This window comes from Lissotriton helveticus, chromosome 6, assembly GCF_964261635.1.
Source record: "Lissotriton helveticus chromosome 6, aLisHel1.1, whole genome shotgun sequence".
Classification (NCBI taxonomy): Eukaryota; Metazoa; Chordata; class Amphibia; order Caudata; family Salamandridae; genus Lissotriton; species Lissotriton helveticus.
Genome location: NC_136067.1, coordinates 2,049,065,489 through 2,049,090,153, shown reverse-complemented (window position 1 = coordinate 2,049,090,153; position 24,665 = coordinate 2,049,065,489). Strand labels below are relative to the sequence as shown.

Genomic DNA, 24,665 nt, shown 5'->3' with positions numbered 1-24,665 from the left:
AACGTGCTGTGACTCTTCGTTCCTTAAACAGTTCGAGGGCTGAATTCACTTTGTCGCCAAATAGGTGAAAGCAGCGAAACGGCATGTCCGTCATGGATGATTGGACATCTCACAAAAAAGCGCATAGTCCTCATCCAGGCTTGGCACCGAAGTGCCACACTGGCACCCACTGCTTGTTCTAAGCAAAAGGTTGTGTCCAAGCCAAAATGTATTCATCACAACATCCTGAATCGCATGAATATTTATAACAGTTCCTACACGGCTTAGGGGGGGATTTTTTTCTTGCACACTGGAAATTATTTTAATGCAAATTTGGTCTTGAAAACCAAGGTGCTCTGGATCTGCATTTGAAGTCGTGGAAATTAAGGACTGACATCAGCACAAATGGATAGTGCTTACATGCAGCTCCGCTCGTTATTGCCAGAGTGGAACAATGTTGCCCCGAACCTGGAAGAAGCGCCCCCCTATCAGCATGCAGGAGCACTGCTCTAAAGGTTCTGTATCCAGTGTGATGCCTACGGGGATATTCACAAGGTGAGGAATCTACAGTTAGAAGGTTTACAACCATACAGTTACTGGTTAATTACAATTCAGCGTCACTTTCTGCGAAAATAGGAACTTTTACTTTACCAACAGATATTTTTCTTCATAAGAGAACATCTGATTTTTTTTGTTCAACTTTACATATAAGCAAGCTAAGTTTTTTTGTTGTTGTTTTTTTCATGCTGGCGGAGGTAAAATAGGATTGCTTAATTTAAACGATTTCAGAAATGTAAACGATAGGCTAACTCTTGCACATTCACTGGCAAAGACATTTTTGTGCTTGCACATAACTATCAGATAACTGCTGATGACAGCCTATTGTTCTTTAACCTTTTGCACACATTTTGTTCTGGAATATGGGCACCGAATACATACCTTCAGAAGTTCCTTGTTGGCAAAAGAGAGTATCCCCTCAAATATCACAACGTTTGCTCCATAAACTGTTTTCTGAAAGCAAAGGAAACGGGTAAAAAGATAAAAATATATATATATGTATATATATTCTGGAAAACAAATGGGCAATTTAGCTAGTGCAATAATGCAAAATATTAGACTAACATGATAGTAAACAAATGAAGTTTGACTGAGTCCTCAGGATAGCACAAATTAAATTCACAACCAAAATGACACAACACTAAACAGAGGAGGACATTGATTGTCATTTAAGGGTCCTATCCTGATTTATAGCCTAGCACCGACCACCCCTACAATGGTCTTCTAGTACTGCTACGAAACACTTATGACTTATGACTACTTCACAGGCTTAGAAAAGAAATGCTCTTCACTAGTTGAGAAACTTACAACACCAAAGTGAAATCTACTTGCCATTAGTGACCATATATCTAGTGCGTACACACACACACACACACACACACACGCCCCTTTACTACGGCTGCGAGTGGTGCAGATATACAGGTAATTCTCTTTTACAACTGTATAGTTTACTAGGACACCTTTCATTTCTGCAGGTTTGGATGTGGCCTCCATAAATGGAACTCAAACCAAAATGACATCTGGTCAAACGTAGTGTCGTTTGCTCCATACCCAGTCCTTCCGCCGGCTGTGCGTGGTGAAATCGTACACGGGGACCTTCACACTTTTCCCTTTCTTCAACTTCCGCAGAACATTAACTAGCAGCTCAAAATCAAAGGCATCAGGATGGTCAAAGTTGTACTCATTTTTGGCAGCTTGTTCCTCTTCCTCCTTGTTCAACACCTAGTGGAAACAGAATGAGAGATTGGATAAATGGAGAGAGGCGAAGAGTCATGAAAGATTATGAGTGAGAAGCAGTAAGGCACAGTATGTAAAGGGCAGCAAGAGCAAAGTGACAAAACATACAAGACACAGGGACAAAAAACAAAACCTGTTAAAAAAAAAGTAACCAGAGCAGATGTAGAAGATACACAAATGACAAATTGAGAATAAAGTCGAGTGATGTTAAACAATCAGTTGCTCTTTTTCCATCATATATGGAGTTGCATAAACATGCTCTCACTGTCGCAAACTTCCCACATCTCAAACAGACTGAGTGGGTTAGACTGGCTCCTGAGTGGATACATTGGGTCAGACAGACTGTAAAAGAAACAGTTCTAACTGAGTAAGACCTCCAGCCTGGAGGTGGAGAGTAAAAAGGAGTGGATGTCCACAGATGGGCTCTTAGACGCGTCCTACTCAATAGCACTGAGACACTGGTAAAAAGACCAACATGTCTAAAAGTATCAACATGATAAACAGGGTGCTCACTGCGCACAATACCCTGGTCATCCATGCTGGTGGACACAGACTACTGAAGAGGAGATGCCGCGCCATAGCTCACTACGTTGCACAAAACTGGAGTCAGAAGGGAAAGATAAGCAAATATTAATTTTTCTGGTAGAACAAGTCACTTTCAGGTGGATACTCAATATAACTGCAGCTTCTCCTCACCTTGTTTGTGACTATCTCCGGGCACCAGAGGGTCAGAAACACTGACAAGCAGTGCTCCAGCATGCCAGTAGGTGGCGCCATGAGTCTGCGTGTCAACCTAGTTTCACTCAGTAAATGATGACCGGAGCCACATAAGCACCATCCAGGAGGCTGGAATGAGAAGGCCTGAAGCTCACACACTGCATGCTGATGCCATTGAAACAAGAAAGATTGTGTTTAAGGTGAGGAGATGCAAAGGTGATTCACATGAGGAACGTGAGGATGAAATTCAAGTCCCACTGTGGCAGCACAAAGGGCTTTGGTGGAAACATATGTTGCAAACCTCATCTGATCTTCAGAGCTCTGGAAAAGAGAGGGAGCGGCAAAAGGCATACAGACGTCCCCTGCTCCTCTGCACATGGAATGGGTCTCTGAGGAAAGGCATTCTGGGGAAATCCAAGGCACAAAAGTGTTGACAATGTGCATTAGTGGTCGTATTCTTGACGGTGGCGAGTAGATGGAGCCAGGGTTCTAAATGAACTTCCCCATCTCTGGGTGCAACTGGCACTTGTGATCTGCCAGGCATCGGCCGCTGAGCTCACCCACTATGGTGTTTAAAGATCCTGCCAGGTGGTGTACCACCAGGGAACTGCCCTAACAATTCAGCCAGTTTCAAAGGCGCAGAGACTCCTGGCAAAAACTCAAGACCCAATCCCACCCTGCGTGTTGCAGTACCACACAGCGGTGGTGGTGCCCCAGAGTACCTGTCCCACCATCTCCTAATGGTTAGGAGGAAGATCTTCAACTTCAAATTAATCACCCACAGCTCAAACAGATTTAAAGTGGAGGAGGGCTTCCACCAGAAAACAGAGTCCCCAGATCTTCACCTCTTCCGAATATCCTCCCCAGCCCAGTAGAGATGTGTCAGTCACCTCTGTTATTTCCGGGTGGGGTACAGAAAGGAGTCTGCCATTGGTCAACTAGCAGTCAAGCAACCACCAATGCAGAGCTTTTCCTCTGACAGCTGGATGCAATCAGACAGGTTCCTCTGGTGCTGGACTCACAAACTTCCTATCCCACTGCAGAACCCGCATATGCCACCAGGCATGGTCGGTACGCAGGAGACTAGAAAGCCAAGAAGCCACAGGGCCTTTCTCACTGAGACCAAAGGCTGGGGTTGAAACATCGGATCACAGGCCGAATGTCCTGGACTCATTGGTCTGGAGGAAAGGCCTGAGCGTGTACTGCCTCCAGGATGGCTCTGATGAGAGTCTCTGCGAAGGAGTCGGGTTCGACTTCAGCAGGTTGTTTAAAAGCCTCAACAATGTAAAGGGGATCACCGTTGTTTGGCGGTATTCCGCGGCTGGCTGTGGTGATCCCACCTTCAACAGTCAGTTGTTTAGTTAGAGGAAGACCCCCCAACCGTCGAACTTGGGCAGCTACCACCGCCATCACCTTTGTGAACACCCAAGGGGTACTTGGTGAGCCTGAAATGGAGAATGGCAAACTGACAGTGCTTGTGGCCCAATGAAACCACAGGTATCACCTGTGGGCCCACAGAAAGGGGATGTGGAAATAAGTGCCCTGCATGTGCTATGCCGCCATCCAGTCTCCGGGGCATAAAGAACCCGGGCCCGCGTGAGCATCTTGAATCTGACCTTGCGCATGAATGTGCTCTGAGGGCAAAGACCCAAAATAGTAGCTTTTCCTAGGCCCCAACATTAGACAACATGGTCGCATCCCGGCTATCCTGAATGGTTAGGGCTAAGGAAGCATCCAAGTCTTCTGGGACTACCGGCAAGATCTAGTCAACCATGTCCCAAAGTGCATGGGTGGAACAACAAAGGATGCAGTTGGGGGTTGACCACCCTCAAGGCAAGGCTGCTTAAGGAGACCATTCTCCTGCCAAATGTTTCCATATATTTGACTCACTGTCCAGAGGAGTCGTCGGAAAGGAGTTAGGGTTGACTCGGCTGGTGGACGTCTGCACCACCATACTATCAGGAGTTGGCTGCAGAGTTAAAATATCACGGTTACCTGGAGTCAGTGTCCAATAGAGTGCCCGTGAGGTCATCGTTTAAGGGCAGGAAATATTCGGTCAGTGCCTGGCCAGGCTGTACGCTCTCAGTGAAGACAGTCATTTTTATCTCCATAGTGAGGATGGGCAGGAGAAGAAGATCAAGGATCTCCGAAGCGCCCCTAATTACAGTGGTGAAAGATGTACTTTCTTCCATAGTTGTTTCTTGAGGTTGAGGGGAGTTGAAACCTGTACCAGGTGAGGTGTTCAATCTACTGGCCTCTTGTAGGTCCATGTACCAATTGTCTTCATCATAAGGTGGGACAAACTCTTCGCCATCCCCCTCTCTTGTTATCTCAATTTGGCAGGCTGTGGTCGGAGTACCCAAAAAGTTGAGGTAATGTCTGCACGACTGCATGGTAACGGAATAGTGTCAGAGTCCGAAAGACTGAGTATTGGCTGTGCAACATTGGGAGCTGGGAGTGGCCCTGGTCGAAACAAATTTGTCTCAGTCGGATATGGTTACGTCTCCTCTGGGACTACAGATGTCCAAAGGACTAGCGCAGATTTCAGCACTAGACCAGAAGTAGTCCCTGATGCCGGTGTGGAACCCAAAGTTGTTTCAAGGGACACAGACAGCACTGAGGATGGATACGCCAGCAGTAACTCGACTGGAGGTCCCAGAAGATTCTTGGGGCCCAAAGCTGCAACACAGGGAGTCGGAAGCATGCCATAAATACGTAGTATGGCCTTTTAAAATGCTTCAAACTGCTATGATGTTGCTGAATGACCCAGGAATTACGGGTGCATTGGGACCAAAGTTTGAATCAACTCTTTAGTGGAAAAGGAGCGAGACATGGAGGCATGGTGATGCTTTTGCGCCTTCAGAGTAGCAGAAAGGGGCCACGTTCGCTTGGACTACCTTTAGACTTAGACCGTAAAGAAGATCTGCCGTGGGAATGACTTTGGGAGTGGGTCCGTTCACTCGACTTGGACTTAGAGCAGGTACTGCCTAGAGTCTTGCGGTTTTTCATCATGTAGAGTTTCGCTGTAGATTCACTAGTGGCCTTCAGATTCATCTTGGTACAATTCTCAAAGGCCTTGATTTGTGTGTCAAAGCCAAACACCAGAGACACTTCGTGGAAATCGGTTCCACACATCTGTTTGCAACAGTCCCTACAAGGCTTAAACCCTGAAGTCTTGGGAGGGGTCATGTTCCCGGGCACACTGGAAAATTTGAGGAAACGTACAATTCCCAGAGTGAAGGAAGGAGGAATTGAGCTCCGAATCCGCGTCTAAGTGTAGAAAGAAATGACAACAGCATGCACTGGTGGCACTTGTATACTGCCTTGATCATTACTTCCAGAGCAGAACAAGGTTGACGCAGAGTTGCATGGTGCCATCTACCGGCACGCAGGACAACTGCTTTCCAGAATTCCAGATACAATCTAGTGCCTGGGGATATTCAGTAGGTGAGTAATCCACGGTTAGAATTATCCACCAGAACTCAAGGCCTCTGGGCTTCCTTTAAGATGGTCATGCAGTCGAATGGCAGATTTATATGTTCATATTAGAGCATTTCATGAGTCAACCATCAACTCAGCCGCTAAGTTACAGGGCAAGATACTGCCTTGTGCATTGTATAGAAGATTCCCTCTGCACAGTAAGAATGGATAAGAACTCTTTCAAGCTGCCACTTGAATGTGTTAATTTGTCACCAACTAACCAAAGCGTGGGCTCCAGAGGTCTTCTTTTCAGTCCTGAAGAGCTCACACGAAGGCTAGCATTCAGTACAGACTATGCAAGAAACTACGGCGCATAGTGGATGAGATCTGACATGCCACTGCACGAGGCCTTAAACCAAAACATTGGCACTTCTGAACTGAAATGCATCTCTCCACAAAGGATACACTTTGGGCCAATTAGTCCAATGTACTTAATTCTCTGCCCGAAGAAAAAGTTGGTTTAATAAAACGCTGGTGTCAAAAGGCCGAGTCAGAAATTGGCAGGATCATGTTGTGAAAGTTCAGCAACAAGGCATCCAGAAAAGAGTGGATGAAGATTTATTTCCTGCTAAGGAAGAGGGCTACCCGCACGCTTTTTCGGAAGATCTATGGTATAATGTAACACTTAACTGGAAATGCCCTTTGTTTACCGTGAACCTAAGAAATTTCAATAGCTTCTAGTCAACGGTGACAAATAAATGCACATTCTGTAGATCGGTATAAGCTGCAGAAATACTATAACGTGCCTTTTGTTTTGGGCCCAAAACGTATCTTTGTTCATTTTGGTGACCCTTTTCCTTTTGTTCCAGGTATTACTCTAAATATATGTGTTTGTTCTCACTCTTTCTGGGCACTCACACAATTGCCTGAGGCATACAGGATGGAAAGGATTGCAACGTGTTAGATGTATAATTGAAGGCAAAATGTTGACCCTTAGAGTGTAGTCACAATATAGACTAGACCGGTGTCTTGTGTCTGGACACACAGGCAATTTGCAAATCTGCTCGTCAGAGTGGGTCAAGGTGAGGAGAAAGGGCTTGGTAATGGCTTTTTAGAGAATGAGGTCTTTCCTACCAAGGTAAACTAGTTACTTGCTTTCACTTCGCCTCGCTGGAATGATGAAGCTGGTAAAACAGATAAGTATGTTGCAAGTACTCATCCAAAAAAAGGAAATTCAATTTTTTCTTGTGTTTAATGGGTTTCAGGTTGGAGGTGTCCATGATAGACATGCATTGATAAATCTGCGACATCGGCTGCAGCGCTGATGATCTCAATGGATGTCAGAAGGCAGTCATACACCATCTCCATAAAGCCATACAGATTGTATGTGAAACTCAACCGAGTCCCAGAGGGTGAAAGTAGCCCGTGCCAACATGCAGGACGTGTTCAAGGACCGGAGAGCTGAGCTTGTGGACGCAAACATTTGCCGACCATATGTCTCCAACCAACGAGATTCTCTAGTGGGTGGAAGCAGCAGAGGCGAGGACTAGTGCCGCAAAGCCGAGGGTGTCTGGAAAACTAGCCCTTGAGCTCTAGGGTGTAGGGACAGACCGAGGGTCATCTGGAGCCAAGCAGTGACGATGTGCGATAGAATGTTCCACAGGGTCCCCTGAGGAGGGCCTGGTCCAGGTCCCTAGAAGAATGTCGTGCGGCTCACCAAAAGGTAGGAAGGGCTGAACATCTGTGTTGCCCTGGTGGAGCAGATCCAACAAGGGATCAGAGGGCAGAGAGATAGAAGGACGCTGTAATTGTAAAATATTAGCAGCTGCCGAAAGGGAAACACTAGAGTAAAAAAAAGGTGGGCACTGGGTGTGCCCAATGTTGTGCGCCGTTGGGTGAAGAAGACCCCGTGCCACTTCTGGGTGCAGACATCACTTGTGATTAGCTGTATGCCACCTGCTGAGCTGGTTTGTTCTGAAGTTGAGGGATCCGGACAGATGACGGGCATTGTACAGGATCTCCGTCAGTCAGCACTATAGCCTCATCACCTCTGTGCAGAGCATGTAACCCCACACCGCCCCCCTTTTTGCAATGCCACATACCAGTTGTGGTGTCGGTTAGTACCTGGATACACCTGCTCTTGTTTGAAGGCAGAAAACCCTTGAGAGCCAGTCAAATGGAGCTTCAGAAAATGTAAGTGATGGCGTTGCTCCTTCAGAGACCAATGGATTCTAGTGTCCACACTTCATGTGACCCCTGCAGCAGAGCAAAGATGCATCTGTCAGCACTGTGACCTTCGGAAGGTGCAGAGAGCGCCCAGCTGCACGTTAAACTAGCTTCCGTATTCCACCATTGAAGGCACTGAGCCACCTCATCAGATACATTTATCCAGCCTAAATGCTGGACTATCAATCACTCAATCAATCTTTACTTCGATTGCAATATTACAATCATAAAAGCACAGTTAAAATACAAAGATAATACTTGGATTTTCATCAGAAGCTTAAGTACAAAATACATTAAAAACTTCTCAGCTGGATGTATAATTTATATAAGGATAAGAAAAAAAAACATCTAAATAGAGCCACCTCCTAAGTCCTAGATTACAACAATCTTTCTCGGATGGAGGACTTTTTTTAAAAAACAGATATCCTCCAAGCTACGTGTTCATTTTCTAAGAGCTGAAGCTTAATGAAAGCCGGACGACATAGTCTCATCCCCCAATTTTTTAAGATAGGAACTATCCAGATCTTTCTTAACTCCAAATAAAATTTACAAAATTAAACTAGGTGAAGTGAGGATTGAATTGATTGCTTATCACATGGGCATGGTTGCAACTCACTTGTCCAGTCGCTCATATTAGGAAATGATACAAGTCTGTGAATGGTCCCCAATCTGAAACTTATTATAAAAACCTGTCAAAACCACCAGGGACAAATATTAAATATGGCTGCAAACTAAAAGTGGTAAGGACCATCTGATGTTGCTGGACGCTTGGCCTAATAATTTCCCCAGATAGTCATAGGCTGTCCAGATGAAGAAGAGCATCTTTTCCTTGAGCTCAAAGTAATCTTACTTGGGTTAGTCAAATATTCTGGGTGGCCTAAGTCTTTTGTAAATTCTTGAACAAACTTGACCCATGGGATTTTTTGGGCACCATCCAGCCCTAGGCTATCCTGTAATAATTCCTTATTTAGATGTGTCTCGTCCCTTGACCAAATCCTGTGCCAGAGAAGAATTGGCTCTACTTTTATGAGATCTGATATATATGAGAGGCCCAACTCTGCATGACAAACATAGGTGGAGGTACTGGAAGATGCTGACAAAATGTATTTAAAAAAGTGTTCTCCACCAGTTGAATTGAATGTGCATCAGCGAAACCCCAGATACCAGCTCCATAATTAACAGTTGACACATTTTGCTTTATATATTTTCAGAAGTTCCATTGGTGGTTTCCTTCACAGTTTTTTTGCAAAGCTGGCAAGAGCAGACGTTGTTCTAATTAGTACCAGCTGTCATTGTGGCAGAACAAAATACCTAAGTATGAGAAACTGTTAGTCGGGGCTATTGAGTATCCCTCTACATATACATCCCTACATCTCTGGTTCCCCCGGCCACATCTTATTAGGAATGTCTTTGAGATGTTAATTCTCAGATCTAAGTCCTTCATAAAGTAAAAAAAGTTATTTAGAGTCTTTTGAAGGCCAATCTGAGTACGAGACATTATCAGAGCATCGTCCACATATAGAAGAGTTGGTTTTTGACGATTACCAATTTGAGGGAAATCTTGAGTGTCCTTGAGGAGTGCCTGCCCCAACCCATTAATATAAAGATTAAAAAAGGAAGAGGGCTAGAATGCAACCTTGCCTAACTCCCCCCCTAATGGGAAAAGAGGCAGTGCGCTCACCGCCCAGACCATAACGCAAACGTGACTTAGCTCCTTTGTAGAGACGTCTAATAAAAAGGATAATATTTATATCAACCCTCATTGATTCTAAAATCTCCCAGAGCTTTGTGTGCCTCACGCAATCAAAGGTGGCCGTGAGGTCAACGAAGGCTAAAAACAACTTGTCCTTTTTAGCCCTGATGTACTTCCCCATAAAAATAGCTAGATTTAGGCTCTGCTCTACAGTACCTAAACATTCGCGGAATCCCTATTGAATGTCAGATAAAATTTGGTTATCCTCTGCTCAAAGCTGTAGGTGTTCCAATATAATTCGCCCCACAACTTTGGCCATCGAATTCAATAAAGAAATAGGCCTGTAACAGGTGGGATCTTGGCGGTCGACCTTCTTGAATATAGGGACAATAGTGGATTCCACCCAAGTTGGTGGAAACACAACCTGGAAACTGGCATTAATTATTTGGGTAATTATAGGTGCCCACAAAGTAATATTGGACTTTAATAGGTCCACAGGAATCTCATTGGGTCCCGAGGCTTTTCCACCTGCACTTGACATAACATAACATAACAGGTGTATTCGTAAAGCGCACAATTACACGTAGGTGTCTTGGCGCTGAATAACAGATGTTTATTGTTACCCACCTCAATGGTACTCATTTTATCGACCTCAGATGGATGAAAGGCTAAGTGGACCCGCTGGGATTTGAACCTGTGACCATGAGGTCGAACAAAAGCCTCTGCAATGGACGCATTAGTCCACTAAGCCACCAGACCCGGCTTGAGGAGAGTGCCCTGTTTACTTCATCTATGTTAAAATGTAAATCCAGCGGATAATTGATAATTCGAGGGGTTTCACTATCATGGCCATTGGACGTGCATTGCCCATTGTATATCCTAGAAAAGTGATCAATCCACTGACCCTCTGTGATGGCTACTTCGATAGTTGGATCCTCGCCAGAGGACAACAAAGTTTAACCGCTTTCCAAAAAGCTATGCGGTCTTTCGTTTGAGAGGCTGTGATAAGCAGCTCTCGGGCTTCTTTTCTTAAAGCATTCTTTCTTTCAGTCAGGGCCAGTTTATAGTTCTTTCTAGCCTGCCTGATTTTAGTGGTGTTCCTTGGAGTGTTATGCAACTCATATTTCAGGGAAGTGTGTGCTTGAGAACAATTTGAATCAAACCACCTCTGGGGGACAGACTTTTTTCCACCTTATTTGAACAGTACATCCCGTACCGCACTTGCTATATCTTGAAATGAGGATAAAACACTATCGGGAGATGCCAGTTCGTTCAGGCAGGTGTCAAAGGCCAATCTACACCTAGTAATTAGTTGTTTATTTACTACTTCGGGATCCATCATGTTCCAGCGAAGGGTGTACCCGTTAACTTTATTACGTTTTAGGTTAACTAAAGCCTTGTCTGCCGCCTGTTCTTCCCTTCCCTGTTTTCTAGCGGGGAATATTACCGATATGCATAAGGGAAAGTGATCACTCTGTAAATTTGTGGCAACTGAGAAAGTGAGCAATCTAGATGCATGCGCATTAGATAAAAATATGCAGTCTATTGTGGAATAGAGGCCCCAGCCATTAAAGGTCTGCGACATAGAGATAGGTCTAGTACATAATTCATTAGCAAAGCCTAAATTTAATTTAAACACAAGTTCGTTAAAAGGTTCCCCTGTGTTTGAGTGGCAAAAGTAAGTATTACTTGTACCTTCTTCCAGATTAAAACCACATGTCAGGTCATCCAATGCTGGACTGACTTTAGAAGCAGATTAAGCTGAACAGCCCGAGCATGAGTGAGCTGCAAGTGTAAAGTACCAGCAGGATGCATGATGCCAGAAGACCATGTAGCCTAAACTATTAAAGCTACAACAGAAGCTCCCATCTGAAACGTTCAAATAATCGCATGAATGTTGTGCCCACTGCAAATTTGGAAAAGCCTTAAAAGTACCAGCTTCAAAGACTGTTCCGATCAAGGGCAGTCTCTGCAAAGATTTGGACTAATTGATAGAAAACCTCAACAATGGTTAACTGCAGGTGGTCCAAGCCTAGTTGAAATGTGCCAGCCTTCAACAGGAAAGGACATCGTGCATTCTTCACGGCCCAAGGGCAGCAAACTGTGCAAGAGTCATCATCTTAAACTTCTCCTCAAGAAATGACTTCAGCAACCGAGGGCTATAATTGGTTTCCAGTCTTGGTACTTCCGCAACCCCAGAAGTTCCACGAGTAACAGCTCATCCTAAATATTTTGGGCACGATCATGCTGCTGGCGAGAAAAAGATCAACACCTCCAACTAAAATTGGAGAAATGTGGGGAAAAGGGTTCAGATAACAGAGGGCATAACCAACTTTGCCAGCCTGGAAGACACAGTGAAAAAGCGGTCCGCGATCATCCATTATAATGAATTCAATTCAAACATACAAATTTTTTGCTGTGTCGGGTAACTACAGCACTGATGTTTGCTAACTATACATAGACAAACGTTAAATAGATATATTCAAATGCATGTAAAATTGACTTTGTATGCATGCATATGATAACACCACACAAGGAAATGTGCCACAATGTAAGATAAATTTACAATAGTAATATTTATAAAATCAAAGGTTATTTTTGCAAAACTCTAAGGTTGCGCGCGAAAGAAGGAAAGGGGAAATAGTAAGATGGTGGTGGTAGGTAGGGGGAAGTTTAAATCTTAGAGTAAGAGGTAAAGACATTCAGATATTTTATTTTCGCGGTAACTAAAACCAGACTCTCTCAACCTGTTCCATTTAGTACTTTCATTTACATGTAATCTGTAAATTGTAGTATGTAAATTAATACATTTTGCCATGGTACAACAGGAGGGAAAATGCAGGTACAAGTTTGTTTCGGGGGAGGGGGCAGCGTCGACGTTTCGACTCGGCTGATGCGACGAGGGAGCTTTGTGACCCCAGCTGCGAGTCTTCATCAGGACAGAGAGTGGCAACCTAATCCTGGTGCCAAGCATGGCTACTCAGGTATATCAGGTATACGATTCCAAAACTGGTTAAGTGCTCAATGTCGCCACGGATATCAGTGTTCAAGTGCGTTCGCTGCCGAAGCGAACGCACGGAGCAGCTCTGGATGCTGAGAGCCCTCTGATTAGGAGATGGGCAATCTCATATAATTGAAGGGAACAGATGCCCTACCCTACCACTTGAACACTGATATCCGTGGCGACATTGAGCCCTTAACCAGTTTTGGAATCAGATACCCGAGTAGCCAGGCTTGGCACCAGGATTAGGTTGCTACACTCTGTCCTGATGAAGACTCGCAGCTGAGGTCACAAAGCTCCCTCGTCGCATCAGCCTAGTTGAAACGTCGACGCTGCCCCCCCCCCCCCCCCCCCCGAAACAAACCTGTACCCGCATTTTCCCTCCTGTTGTACCATGGCAAAATGTATTAATTACATACTACAATTTACAGATTACATGTGAATGAAAGTATTAACCGGGACAGGTTGAGAGAGTCTGGTTTTAGTTACCGCGAAAATAAAATATCTGAATGTCTTTACCTCTTACGCTATGATTTACACTTCCCCCTACCTACCACCACCATCTTACTATTTCCCCTTCTCTTCTTTCGCGCCCAACCTAAGAGTTTTGCAAAAATAACCTTTGATTTAATAAATATTACTATTGTAAATATATCTTACATTGTGGCGCATTTCCTTGTGTGGTGTTATCATATGCATGCATACAAAGTCAATTTTACATGCATTTGAATATATCTATTTAACGTTTGTCTATGTATAGTTCGCAAACATCAGTGCTGTTGTTACCCAACAGCAACACATTTGTATGTTTGAATTGAATTCATTATAATAGATGGTCGCGGACCACTTTTTCATTCCCGTACAGTGCCCAGGTCCGGCTATGACCAATTGGGTGACCCCATTATTATAAGATGGTTGGAAGACACAGTGGGCTGAAGTGATCAAGCACCAAAAGAGGAGACCGGGCTGGATTCAACAAACTACCGGCCCTTGAACCCATTGAAGGAAGAACTAAAAGGGTTTGGAAGCATTATTTGGCGAGGAGGGGTAGAAGACTGGTGCTGCTTCGGTCCTCATCCTTTGGTACTACCACTCCTTCGGGTGCCACGAAAAATCTGAGCTGGCTATTGGAATGGCTGAGAAGGTTGCTGCTAGCAGAAAGCAAGGCCGCTAGAGTAACCTCCGAGCTTCCTGTGCTGCTGATGGAATTAATGGGTAGGGATAACAATCCGAAGGAGTGAGCTATCGTCCTGCGATTTTTAAGGCACTCAAGGCATATCCGGGCTTGTTGCCATAATGTCTGGCCCCAGCAACAGACACATTGATCAATGATGCCTGGAAGCATCATGAAAATCCAGTTGGGTGCATTAAGACGTGATGTCTAAAAGGGACACTGGCAACCATTGCATAAACTATTGAGTCAGAGGAGTCTACAGCTGAACGAAAAATCTGTTTAAGTGTGTCTCAGCCATCATAGTGTCTCGGTATTCTAGCATTACTCAGACCCTCCGGCTGAGGGGAGTGAAACCTTTAGTTGACATGAGACTACCATCTATGTCTCTTGAATGTGTACAACGAGCGGTAGTGACAGCATGGACTTTTTACCTATTTCAAATAAGAGGGCGATGCCATTAGGTCCACTCGATTAACATTCTGCTTGTGTGTCATGCTAGTCTCTACACGGACTTCACTGCATGTATGTTGCGTGCATGTGCATGAATATTGCAAGCATGTGGTGTCTATCGTCACTGGGAGCACAACTCAGTGTTGTTTCTGAGCATATGTACGCTGTATTCAGTGAGATCCATTTCAGATTGACCATAGTTTTGACACGGCACACGATGCAGCCTACAATACAACCTCCCCAGATGGTGGAAGTGTATTGCCTGTATTCCTAAGCTGGAGGGTGTAGCTATTCAAACTCATGAAAGGAGGCACAGCAGCTTTTGGAAAGTCTGTGTGACCTAAATAGTGTATCGACGATTAGTCCACCCTGTGTACTGCTATTTGGTTGATAGTGGGGAAGTGGGGGTTGGGCAGAAGATGCAGTTGTTCAAAAGGGAAAGGTATAGGCAAAACGTGAGCCTTTTGTCTTCCTTTCAGTGGATCATCCAGGAAAGCGGATAAAAGCAGATGCAGAGCCTCACGTGTATTATACTTGCATAATAGAGACTCCTGCTTGCAGCCAGCATCATCACTACGTGCTGTGACAGCCATCATTTTACACCTAGCATCTGTCTGCACTGAGGAAATAAGGAGTTATGAAAAGTCCCCATCCGGTTACTGAACTGTAGAGTGGATCCACACCCCCTGCCTAGAAATCAAGAATAAATGTGGGAAACAAACTTTCCCGCTTGGTTCCAGTTCCAAATGGTTTCGATGATCAAGGACCGGGGTACTTGGCAGAGTACACAAAATTGGGATGTGATCCAGGTCTGGTATTGCCAAGAACCAGACTACAGAAAGCAAGAGAATATAACCTGAAGTCTGAATATCTTGCTGGAGAAGCTGTGAACCTGCTTGAACTCTGGGAGACTGCCTGCTAAGAGGGGAGAAGGAAGCACCTTGTCCCATGGCAGTGTTCTGCCTGAGGAGAAGACCAGAAGCAGAGTGTCAAGGAAGTGTGTTCAGAGCAGACCTACATGAGCCTGAGGGTCTCTTGGCTGCCTTCCAGTGCAAAGATCAAGCATGTATGTCACAAAAGTGCCAAATCCACCAATTTCCACAGAGGACCAGTAACTACTACAACTTCATGCACCCCAAGAAACCTGCTCAAGTACAACAGCCCAGAAGAATAGACCTCCCTCTGCCTCCAACAACGCGAACCACCGGTCTGGAGAGCAGTCAAAAGCAAATGCTTTCTTCACAGGCTTGAAGCAAAGAGAAGGAGGTGGGATCATCTCAACAAGCTCCAGCGATCGCAAACATGACTGCTCACCCTGTGCAAGGAATATGCTACTTACCAGTATGCATCTGTTCTTGGCATGTAGGGCTGCTGATATTCACATCTTATGCATAGATCGCTGCCTAGTGTTGGGTCCGGATGATTGCACATTGTTGTCCTGGAAGAGTCTTCGAAGTATCACGAGATAGGTGGCTCCTCCCCTGGACTACAGTGCGCATGGGCATCCTCTCCATCCTCAGATTGTTTTTCGCCATTGTGGCAGGGATGGAGTATGATACAGTAAGTGATGTCCATGCTAGAGATTAATACTGAGTGCTACAGCTGCGACAGGCACCGGGGAGGAGGGAGGGCAATGTGAATATCAGCAGCCCTACATGCCAAGAACAGATGCATACTGGTAAGTAGCATATTCCGTTCGAGGCATGTGGGCTGCTGAATTCACATCTTATGCATAGAATGTATAGCAGTCTCCTCCTAGCGGCGGTTGCCTGTGCCAGCTGCAGCAGTTTGAAAAAGAGTTTTGAGTACAGCCTGCCCTACAGCTGCTTGCTGTTTGGAGTGTACATCTACACAGTAGTGTTTGGTAAATGTGTGTATGGTGGTCCATGTGGCTGCCTTACATATGTCTTCTAGAGGAATGTTTCCTAGGAAAGCCATGGATGCCCCTAACTTGCGTGTTGAATGCGCTCTTGGGGGAACTGTTAATGTGCGTTTAGCTTTTTGATAACAGATTTGTATGCACTTAACAATCCATCTGGCTATACCTGCTTTGGAAATGGGGTTGCCTTTGTGCTGTGGTGAAAAGGCAACAAACAGTGGTTTAGTTTTTCTGAAAAGTTTTGTTCTGTCTATATAGTACAGGAGAGCTCTTTTAACGTCTAGGGTATGTAGAGCTCTTTCTGCCACGGAATCTGGATTAGGGAAGAATACTGGCAGTTCTATAGCTTGATTGATGTGAAACTGGGACACCACCTTTGGCATAAATTTAGGGTTAGTTCGCAGCACTACCCTATTAGCGTGAATCTGTATGAATGGCTCCTGAATAGTCAGGGCTTGCAGCTCACTAACTCTTCTGAGTGATGTAATAGCCACCAGAAAAGCCACTTTCCACGTTAGGAATTGTATCTCACAGGAATGTAGAGGTTCAAATGGTGGTCCCATTAGTCTGATTAGAACCACGTTAAGGTTCCATACAGGTGAAGGTGGGTGTCTTGGAGGAATGATTCGTTTGAGTCCCTCTAGGAAAGCTTTAATAGCAGGCACTCGGAAGAGTGAAAGGTGCTGCCTGTTCTGAAGATAAGCTGCCACTGCAGCTAAATGTATTCGTATGGAGCTGTAAGCCAGATTGCATCTGTGTAAATGTAAGAGGTAACATATGATGTTTTGAGTAGATGTATCTCGCGGATTTATGTCATTATTGTTACAATAGATGACAAATCGTTTCCACTTTGCCGCATAGCATGCCCTGGTGGTAGGCCTCCTTGCCTTCCTGATAATATTCATACAGTCGGGAGGTAAGTTTAGGTAACCAAACTCTATGACCTCAGGAGCCAGATCGCAAGGTTCAACTGTTGCGGATCTGGGTGCTGAATGTCGCCATGGCTCTGCGTTAAAAGACTGGGTGTTAATTGTAGCCTTTGATGAGGAACCACGGAAAGTTCTAGGATAGTGGTGTACCAAGGTTGTCGCGCCCATGTTGGAGCAACTAGGATCAGCGTCATTGAGTGTTGTAGCAGTTTGCGTGCCACTAGTGGTATGAGCGGGGCTGGGGGAAAAGCGTACGCAAACTTGCCTGACCAGTTCATCCATATCGCATTGCCCTGAGACTGCGGATGTGGAAACCTGGCGGCGAAGCTTTGGCATTTTCCCTTGTGGCGAACAGGTCTATTTCTGGGTGACCCCACCGCTGGAAGTACGGTTGCAGCACTGAGGGATGGATCTCCCACTCGTGCATCTGGTGACTGTGCCTGCTGAGCAGGTCCGCCATCTGGTTGTCCTTGCCTGGGAGGTGTTCCGCCATGAGGAAGATGTTCCTCTGAATGGCCCACTTCCACATGCTTTGCGCTAGATGGGACAATTGTGGAGAGTGCGTGCCTCCCTGCTTCTGGATGTAATACATGGCAGTCATGTTGTCCGTCCGGATTAACACGACCTTGTTGCACAAATGTACCTTGAACGCCTTCATTGCCATAAAGATTGCCATCAGTTCTAGCAGGTTGATGTGCATCTTCTTTTGCTGTGTCGTCCATAGTCCCTGCACTGTGTAATGTAGGACATGCGCTCCCCATCCCAGGAGAGATGCGTCCGTCGTCAGCACTATTTGTGGAACAGGCTCCTGGAACGGTCGTCCCCTGCAAAGGTTTTGTGGGTTCCACCAATGCAGAGAGTTGTATGCGCGACCGGTAACCAACACTAGGTCTTTCAATTGTCCCGGAGCCTGGTTCCACTGCCGTGCCAAGCACTCCTGAAGCGGACGCATGTGTAGTCTTGCGTGAGGGACTATGAAAATGCAGGAGGCCATCATGCCTATCAACTGCATAAACACTCTTGCTGGGAGCGAGTGTTGGGGTCTGAATTTCTGAATGAGTAACAGAATGCTGTTGATTCTTGCCGAGTTTGGCTGCGCCTTTGCCGCCAGAGTGTCTATCGTTGCTCCCAGGTACTGTTGTACATGGGCGGGCTGAAGATGAGACTTTGGGTAGTTTAATGAGAACCTGAGGCTGTGTAGGAGGCGAATAGTGCGGGACACGTGGCTGGCACATTGCTGGGCTGACTTTGCTTGGATGAGCCAGTGGTCCAGATAGGGGTAGACGTGAATATGGTTTCTCCGTAGGTGCGCAGCCACTATTGCTAGGCACTTGGTAAACACCCTGGGGGCTGTTACCCCGAAAGGCAGTACATTGAACTGGTAGTGCTGATTTTGGATGGTAAACCTGAGATACTTCCTGTGTGCTGGATGTATTGGTATGTGGAAATACGCGTCCTTTAGGTCCAGTGTTGCGAGGAAGTCTCCCTGACTGAGTAATGGTAGGACTTGCTGTAAAGTGAGCATGTGAAAGTGTTCTGACAAGATGTATTGGTTTAGGGGCCTGAGGTCTAGTATTGGCCTGAGAGCCCCGTCCTTTTTGGGGATTAAGAAGTACAGAGAGTACACCCCCGTACCCTGTTCCTGTATAGGGACGAGTTCTATGGCCCCTTTTTGCAGCATGCTGATAACTTCTTGCTGCAAAAAGTTTATGTGCTCTGCGGACATAGGACGGTATTTTGGAGGTATGTTGGGTGGAGTTGATGTTAGCTCTAGACAATAACCGTACAGAATAAGTTGTCTCACCCACCTGTCTGTGGTAATGCTTTCCCAGTCTGGCAGGAACTGTTGTAATCTGCCCCCGACTGGTGTTACATGGTCTGGGGGCAGCGACAAGGCGTCACTGTTTAGTATTGGCGGAGGATCTGGTGTTGTATTCCCTCGTCCTCTGCCTTTACTGCGGTTGCCACGGTATCCACCTCTGCTTGTTTTATTATTGGTGGTTTGCGTGTTCCCTTTATTGTATTGGGTATGTTGGGACGCCTGGCCTCTTGTAGCTCCTCTGTTTTTGGAGCGACGAAAGGAACCTCCTCTGAATTGTTGCGACTGAAAGGCCCCCATGGATTTGGCTGTCTCCGTGACTTTTTTAATCTTTTCTAAGATTGTGTCCACATCAGGACCAAATAAAACAAGCATTGAAAATGCAATAGGTCTCGCAATAGAAGAGTTTTACATTTTTCGTTTTGCAAATGGATGAGTGGCGTTGCGTGGATGAGTGGCGTTGCGTGGGTGAGTGGCGTTGCGTGGGTGAGTGGCGTTGCGTGGGTGAGTGGCGTTGCGTGGGTGAGTGGCGTTGCGTGGGTGAGTGGCGTTGCGTGGGTGAGTGGCGTTGCGTGGGTGAGTGGCGTTGCGTGGGTGAGTGGCGTTGCGTGGGTGAGTGGCGTTGCGTGGGTGAGTGGCGTTGGTTTTGAAAATAGCAAAATTAATAGCTTTGTCAGTTACAATGTCAATAGTTTTAACTTTCGCAAATGTGACACCTATATCATTTGTAATGCAATGTGTGTTGTATTTACGTGACTTAGATGTATTGATATTACAAATAACAATGGCTTTTAATTTTGTAAATAATAAATACTGAAATAAAATGTATTGTAATTTATAATGGCAATAGCTTAAACGTTTGTAAATAGCTTTTGTGAAGATTATGTTCAGTGTATTTTATTGTGACGAAAATTCAAGAACATTGCATTTGCACCTACACACACACACACACACACACACACACATATAGATGTGGTGGTGGTGGATCTAGGGGATATGGTGGTGGTGGATGTGGTGGTGGATGTGGTGGTGGTGATGGTGGATGTGGTGGTGATGGTGGTGGATGTGGGGGTGGATGTGGTGGTGGTGGTGGATGTGGTGGTGGATGTGGTGGTGGATGTGGTGGTGGATGTGGTGGTGGATGTGGTGGTGGATGTGGTGGTGGTGGTGGATGTGGTGAAAGTGGTGGTGGATGTGGTGGTGGAAGTGATGGTGGGTGTGGTGGAAGTGATGGTGGGTGTGGTGGATGTGGTGGTGGATGCGGTGGTGGATGTGGTGGTGGATGCGGTGGTGGATGAGGTGGTGGATGTGGGGGTGGTGGTGGATGTGGTGGTGGTGGATGCGGTGGTGGTGGTGGATGCGGTGGTGGTGGTGGATGTGGTGGTGGTGGATGCGGTGGTGGTGGATGCGGTGGTGGTGGATGCGGTGGTGGTGGTGCATGCGGTGGTGGTGGAAGTGGTGGTGGATGTGTTGGATGTGGTGGTGGATGTGGTGGTGGTGGATGTGATGGTGGTGGATGCGGTGGATGTGGGTGTGGTGGATGTGGTGGTGGATGTGGTGGTGGATGCGGTGGTGGTGCCTTTTTTTTTTAATGTGCTAAAGTAAGTTATTAATGCAATTTCGGATTAGGGGGGCATGACGACAGTGCATCTTTGCTTTGCACTTGGACATGCTGCAAAACATACTGTGTTGTATTCTTCTGTGAAATCCCCATGACATTTGGCAGTTAAAAGAATGTATTGAAAGAAATGTTCATCTAAATAAGATAATTAGTGTGCACGACATCATTCTGTAGAACTACAGATTCAGTTTAGGTGTGCAGCCCTGCGTTACAAAATCATTTAGAACTGAAATGCAAGAAAGTTGCAGTTTGGCTTTGAAACGGATCAGAGAGGTGTCTGCGTGATAAATGAATGATGCATAGGAATGGACAGAATGGAAATGTGTTTCGAAGGACGTGCTCGGGGTGTGCATACTGGAAGCAGGGCGATGGATTCGAGGCTATGAGCGAGGGTGATGCCGAGCTCACCTCAAGGAGAGGGGCCAGGGCAGAAAGTAGGGAGGGGAGGTGTAAGTCGGCAAAGTCACACGGATCGAACAAACGATGAGTAAGGGAAGAATTGTTAAATAGGTTTAAAATGGAACAGGAAAAAAGAAACAAACTAGGGAAGAAAAGAAACGGAATCTGAAAGGAAAGAGAAAAAGAATAAAGGAAAGAGCAGAGGGAAAATACAAGACGGAGGGAAGGCAGAGAAGGGGAGGGGGGAGGAGAAATGCGACACGGCGGGCAGGGGAGGGGGCGGAGCGGGTTTCGGATTAGGGGGGCATGACGACAGTGCATCTTTGCTTTGCACTTGGACATGCTGCAAAACATACTGTGTTGTATTCTTCTGTGAAATCCCCATGACATTTGGCAGTTAAAAGAATGTATTAAAAGAAATGTTCATCTAAATAAGATAATTAGTGTGCACGACATAATTCTGTAGAACTACAGATTCAGTTTAGGTATGCAGCCCTGCGTTACAAAATCATTTAGAACTGAAATGCAAGAAAGTTGCAGTTTGGCTTTGAAACGGATCAGAGAGGTGTCTGCGTGATAAATGAATGATGCATAGGAATGGACAGAATGGAAATGTGTTTCGAAGGACGTGCTCGGGGTGTGCATACTGGAAGCATGGCGATGGATTCGAGGCTATGAGCGAGGGTGATGCCGAGCTCACCTCAAGGAGAGGGGGAGGGGCCAGGGCAGAAAGTAGGGAGGGGAGGTGTAAGTCGGCAAAGTCACACGGATCGAACAAACGATGAGTAAGGGAAGAATTGTTAAATAGGTTTAAAATGGAACAGGAAAAAAGAAACAAACTAGGGAAGGAAAGAAACGGAATCTGAAAGGAAAGAGAAAAAGAATAAAGGAAAGAGCAGAGGGAAAATACAAGACGGAGGGAAGGCAGAGAAGGGGAGGGAGGAGGAGAAATGCGACACGGCGGGCAGGGGAGGGGGCGGAGCGGGGAGAGCGGCCTTTGAAGTGCACTTTACACGGCCGGCCGGCCGTGAAAGCCTTTGATGACGCAGCAGGGGGAACAGACGGCGAGAGGGTGTGAAAGCAGCAGGGGCAGGCAGGCGGCTGGGGGCATGTGCACGCGCTTTTAAGCGCATGCGCATTTAGCTTAAAAGTCACGGGCACTGCAAGGAATCGCCACGATTCCTTGCAAGTTAGGTAAAGAGTGGTTAAGCCCCCATAGTCTCGCAAGCTCGATGCGCATGGACAGGCGAGACCTAAAAATCAGGGTTTACAGGCTGATTTAATAATGTGGTCTGAATCTCTTGTTTGAACCCTGAGATGCGCAACCAAGCATGCCTTCTGAGCATGACACTTGTGTTGATGGCCCTGGCCGCAGTGTCTGCTACATCTAGCACACATTTAATGGATGCGTTGGATATCCGTTTCCCTTCCTGTATTAGAGTTTCTGCTCCTTCCTTGTAGGCATCAGGCAAATGTTGTAGCAGTTGCTCTAATGTGTCATAATGTGCCCTATCGTATCTGGCTAGTAGGGCCTGTGTGTTGGACATTCTCCAGATGTTAGCTGCTTGTGCAGCTACCCTTTTCCCAGAGGCTTCTAATACTTTAGACTCCTTATCTGGAGGAGGAGCATCCCCAGTAGTTTGCGAGTTGGCACGTTTACGAGCATTGGATACCACCAAAGAGTCCAACGGCAGCTGTCCCCGAATGTATGTAGGGTCCACAGGCGCCGGTCTGTATTTTCTTTCAATTCTGGGGTTAACAACGCTTGCTCTTGTGGTTTCCTTGAAAATGTCTCCAGCATGTTTTAGGACCCCCTTTAACATTGGCAATGTCTTAACTGATTTCTCTAAAGTGGAGAAAGTGTCAAACAAGAAATGCTCCTCAATTGGGTCAGCATGCATGTCCACATCATGATTTTGTGCTGCCCTCTGTTTGTCCTGTGGCCTTGAGAAAGCGTTCTGACAAGGAGATTCTCTGCAAGAGCAGAAATCGTTTTGACCAACTAACAATTATTGGGAAGAGGGGAGCCTTGTTAAATTGCAACAGAGGTTCTAAGGTGGAAGGTCCTGTTTGCAAAAATCTCGTTCCTCTTTCAATGGAGGAGCAAATTACGTCTGTAGCACAGAAGTAGAGGCACAGCCCGCCTACCCCCAAATCAGTCGGTGCCAGTAGAGGACCCAGTGGTGAATGTTCTATTGGGAGCAGGGATTGGACCAAGGGGACATAACTTGCACAAGATGGAGGCTGGATGAAAAAGATTTGCAACATAGCCAATTCCAAAAATTCTTTATTTCGGCCACATGGGCCATAAAAGATGCAATAAAAAACAGTACATACATTTAGAACACGATATTTACAAATAATAATCCTACTGAACCTGCATGTGCTGAGAAATACAAAGTAATATAAATCAGCCGGACATTTTCTTCCTTATTATCCATGCTGCCATTAAGAATTTAGAAACCGCGAACACAATGTGGCCCAGGGTGTTGGTTTTCATAACCCTGTAGGCCTGGGAATACTTCCTAAAGCCCAAGTTCCGACACAGGGGTGCTAACCAGCGCCTCCTCGGGCTCCGGTAGGCATGGCAACAAAACATTATGTGCAAGTCATCTTCGTCATGGGCTTTACAGCAGGGACAGAGTTTATCACCCCCTGGCGACCATTTATAGGTGAATACTTTGGTAGGAAGTGTGCCAAACCTCCATTGCAGGAACAGTTTCCTCGCCAAGAGAGGAAAGATAAAATCCATAAAAGGTTCAAACACATAAGAATTTTTGGATTCCATAAAACGTCCCGTCAAAGTGCCACTATCATGAGCATTAACCATGTCAGCCAGGTTTTTATTCTTGTAGAGCTGGGCAAGGGTTTTGCGCGAAATACTTCGACAGCCCTGAGCTGGATCATCCCATAAGTCTGGCAAATTCAGGCTAAACAGTTCCGACTTAATAAATGCCAGCCAAGGAATTTTACAGTTGGCATTCAGCCTCATGACATGAATAAGGTCCTGTCTATAATGATACAGTTCCTCGGTGGTCCATATCCGGTGCCAAAACTTCACAGGTTTCGACAGTAGATCCTCAGCAATAGAGGGAAGGCCCAGGTCAAGTCTTAGGGGGAGGAGTGGTGTACCTTGCGGGAGAGCAAGTAGGCGTCTCAGAAAACAATTTTCCACCCCTGCCATAACCTTCCCTGCTTTATGTCCCCACAGCTCACTGCCATAAGTGGCTGCTGCCTTCGCTTGGGACCTGTATGTTTCCAAAGCCGGGCTTAAAGGTGGACTTATTGGCCACCTTCAAGAGTGCGCCCGATAGCTGGGAAAGTTTCAACCTAGATCTTGCTACCTGGGAGTCCCATGCTAAGTTTTCTTGAAGTGATACCCCCAGATATATAAAGGTCGAGACCCTCTCGAGACTAGTTTCCCCCAGTTTTGGATTGGGTCTAGTTTTGGTGGGGGGGTTGAAGATCATGAACTTAGTTTTTTCCGTGTTCACCTCCAACCCATGTTGGCGACAAAAAAGGCCAAAACCATCCACAATCCTCTGGATCCCCATAGGGGATTTG

General features: G+C 45.9%; 1 protein-coding gene across 3 annotated transcripts in view; it reads right to left on the bottom strand.

Moving 5' to 3' along the window:
• Positions 1–24,665, bottom strand: part of LOC144763981 (uridine-cytidine kinase-like 1) — a 197,164-nt gene that overhangs the window by 72,165 nt on the left and 100,334 nt on the right. For all 3 annotated transcript variants that reach the window (XM_078650093.1, XM_078650092.1, XM_078650091.1), the window contains exons 4-5: positions 1,588–1,758; positions 919–990 (exon numbers count right to left, since the gene is read on the bottom strand). In XM_078650093.1, coding sequence (XP_078506219.1) covers positions 919–990; positions 1,588–1,758 — 243 coding nt within the window. The remainder of the gene's footprint in view (positions 1–918; positions 991–1,587; positions 1,759–24,665) is intronic.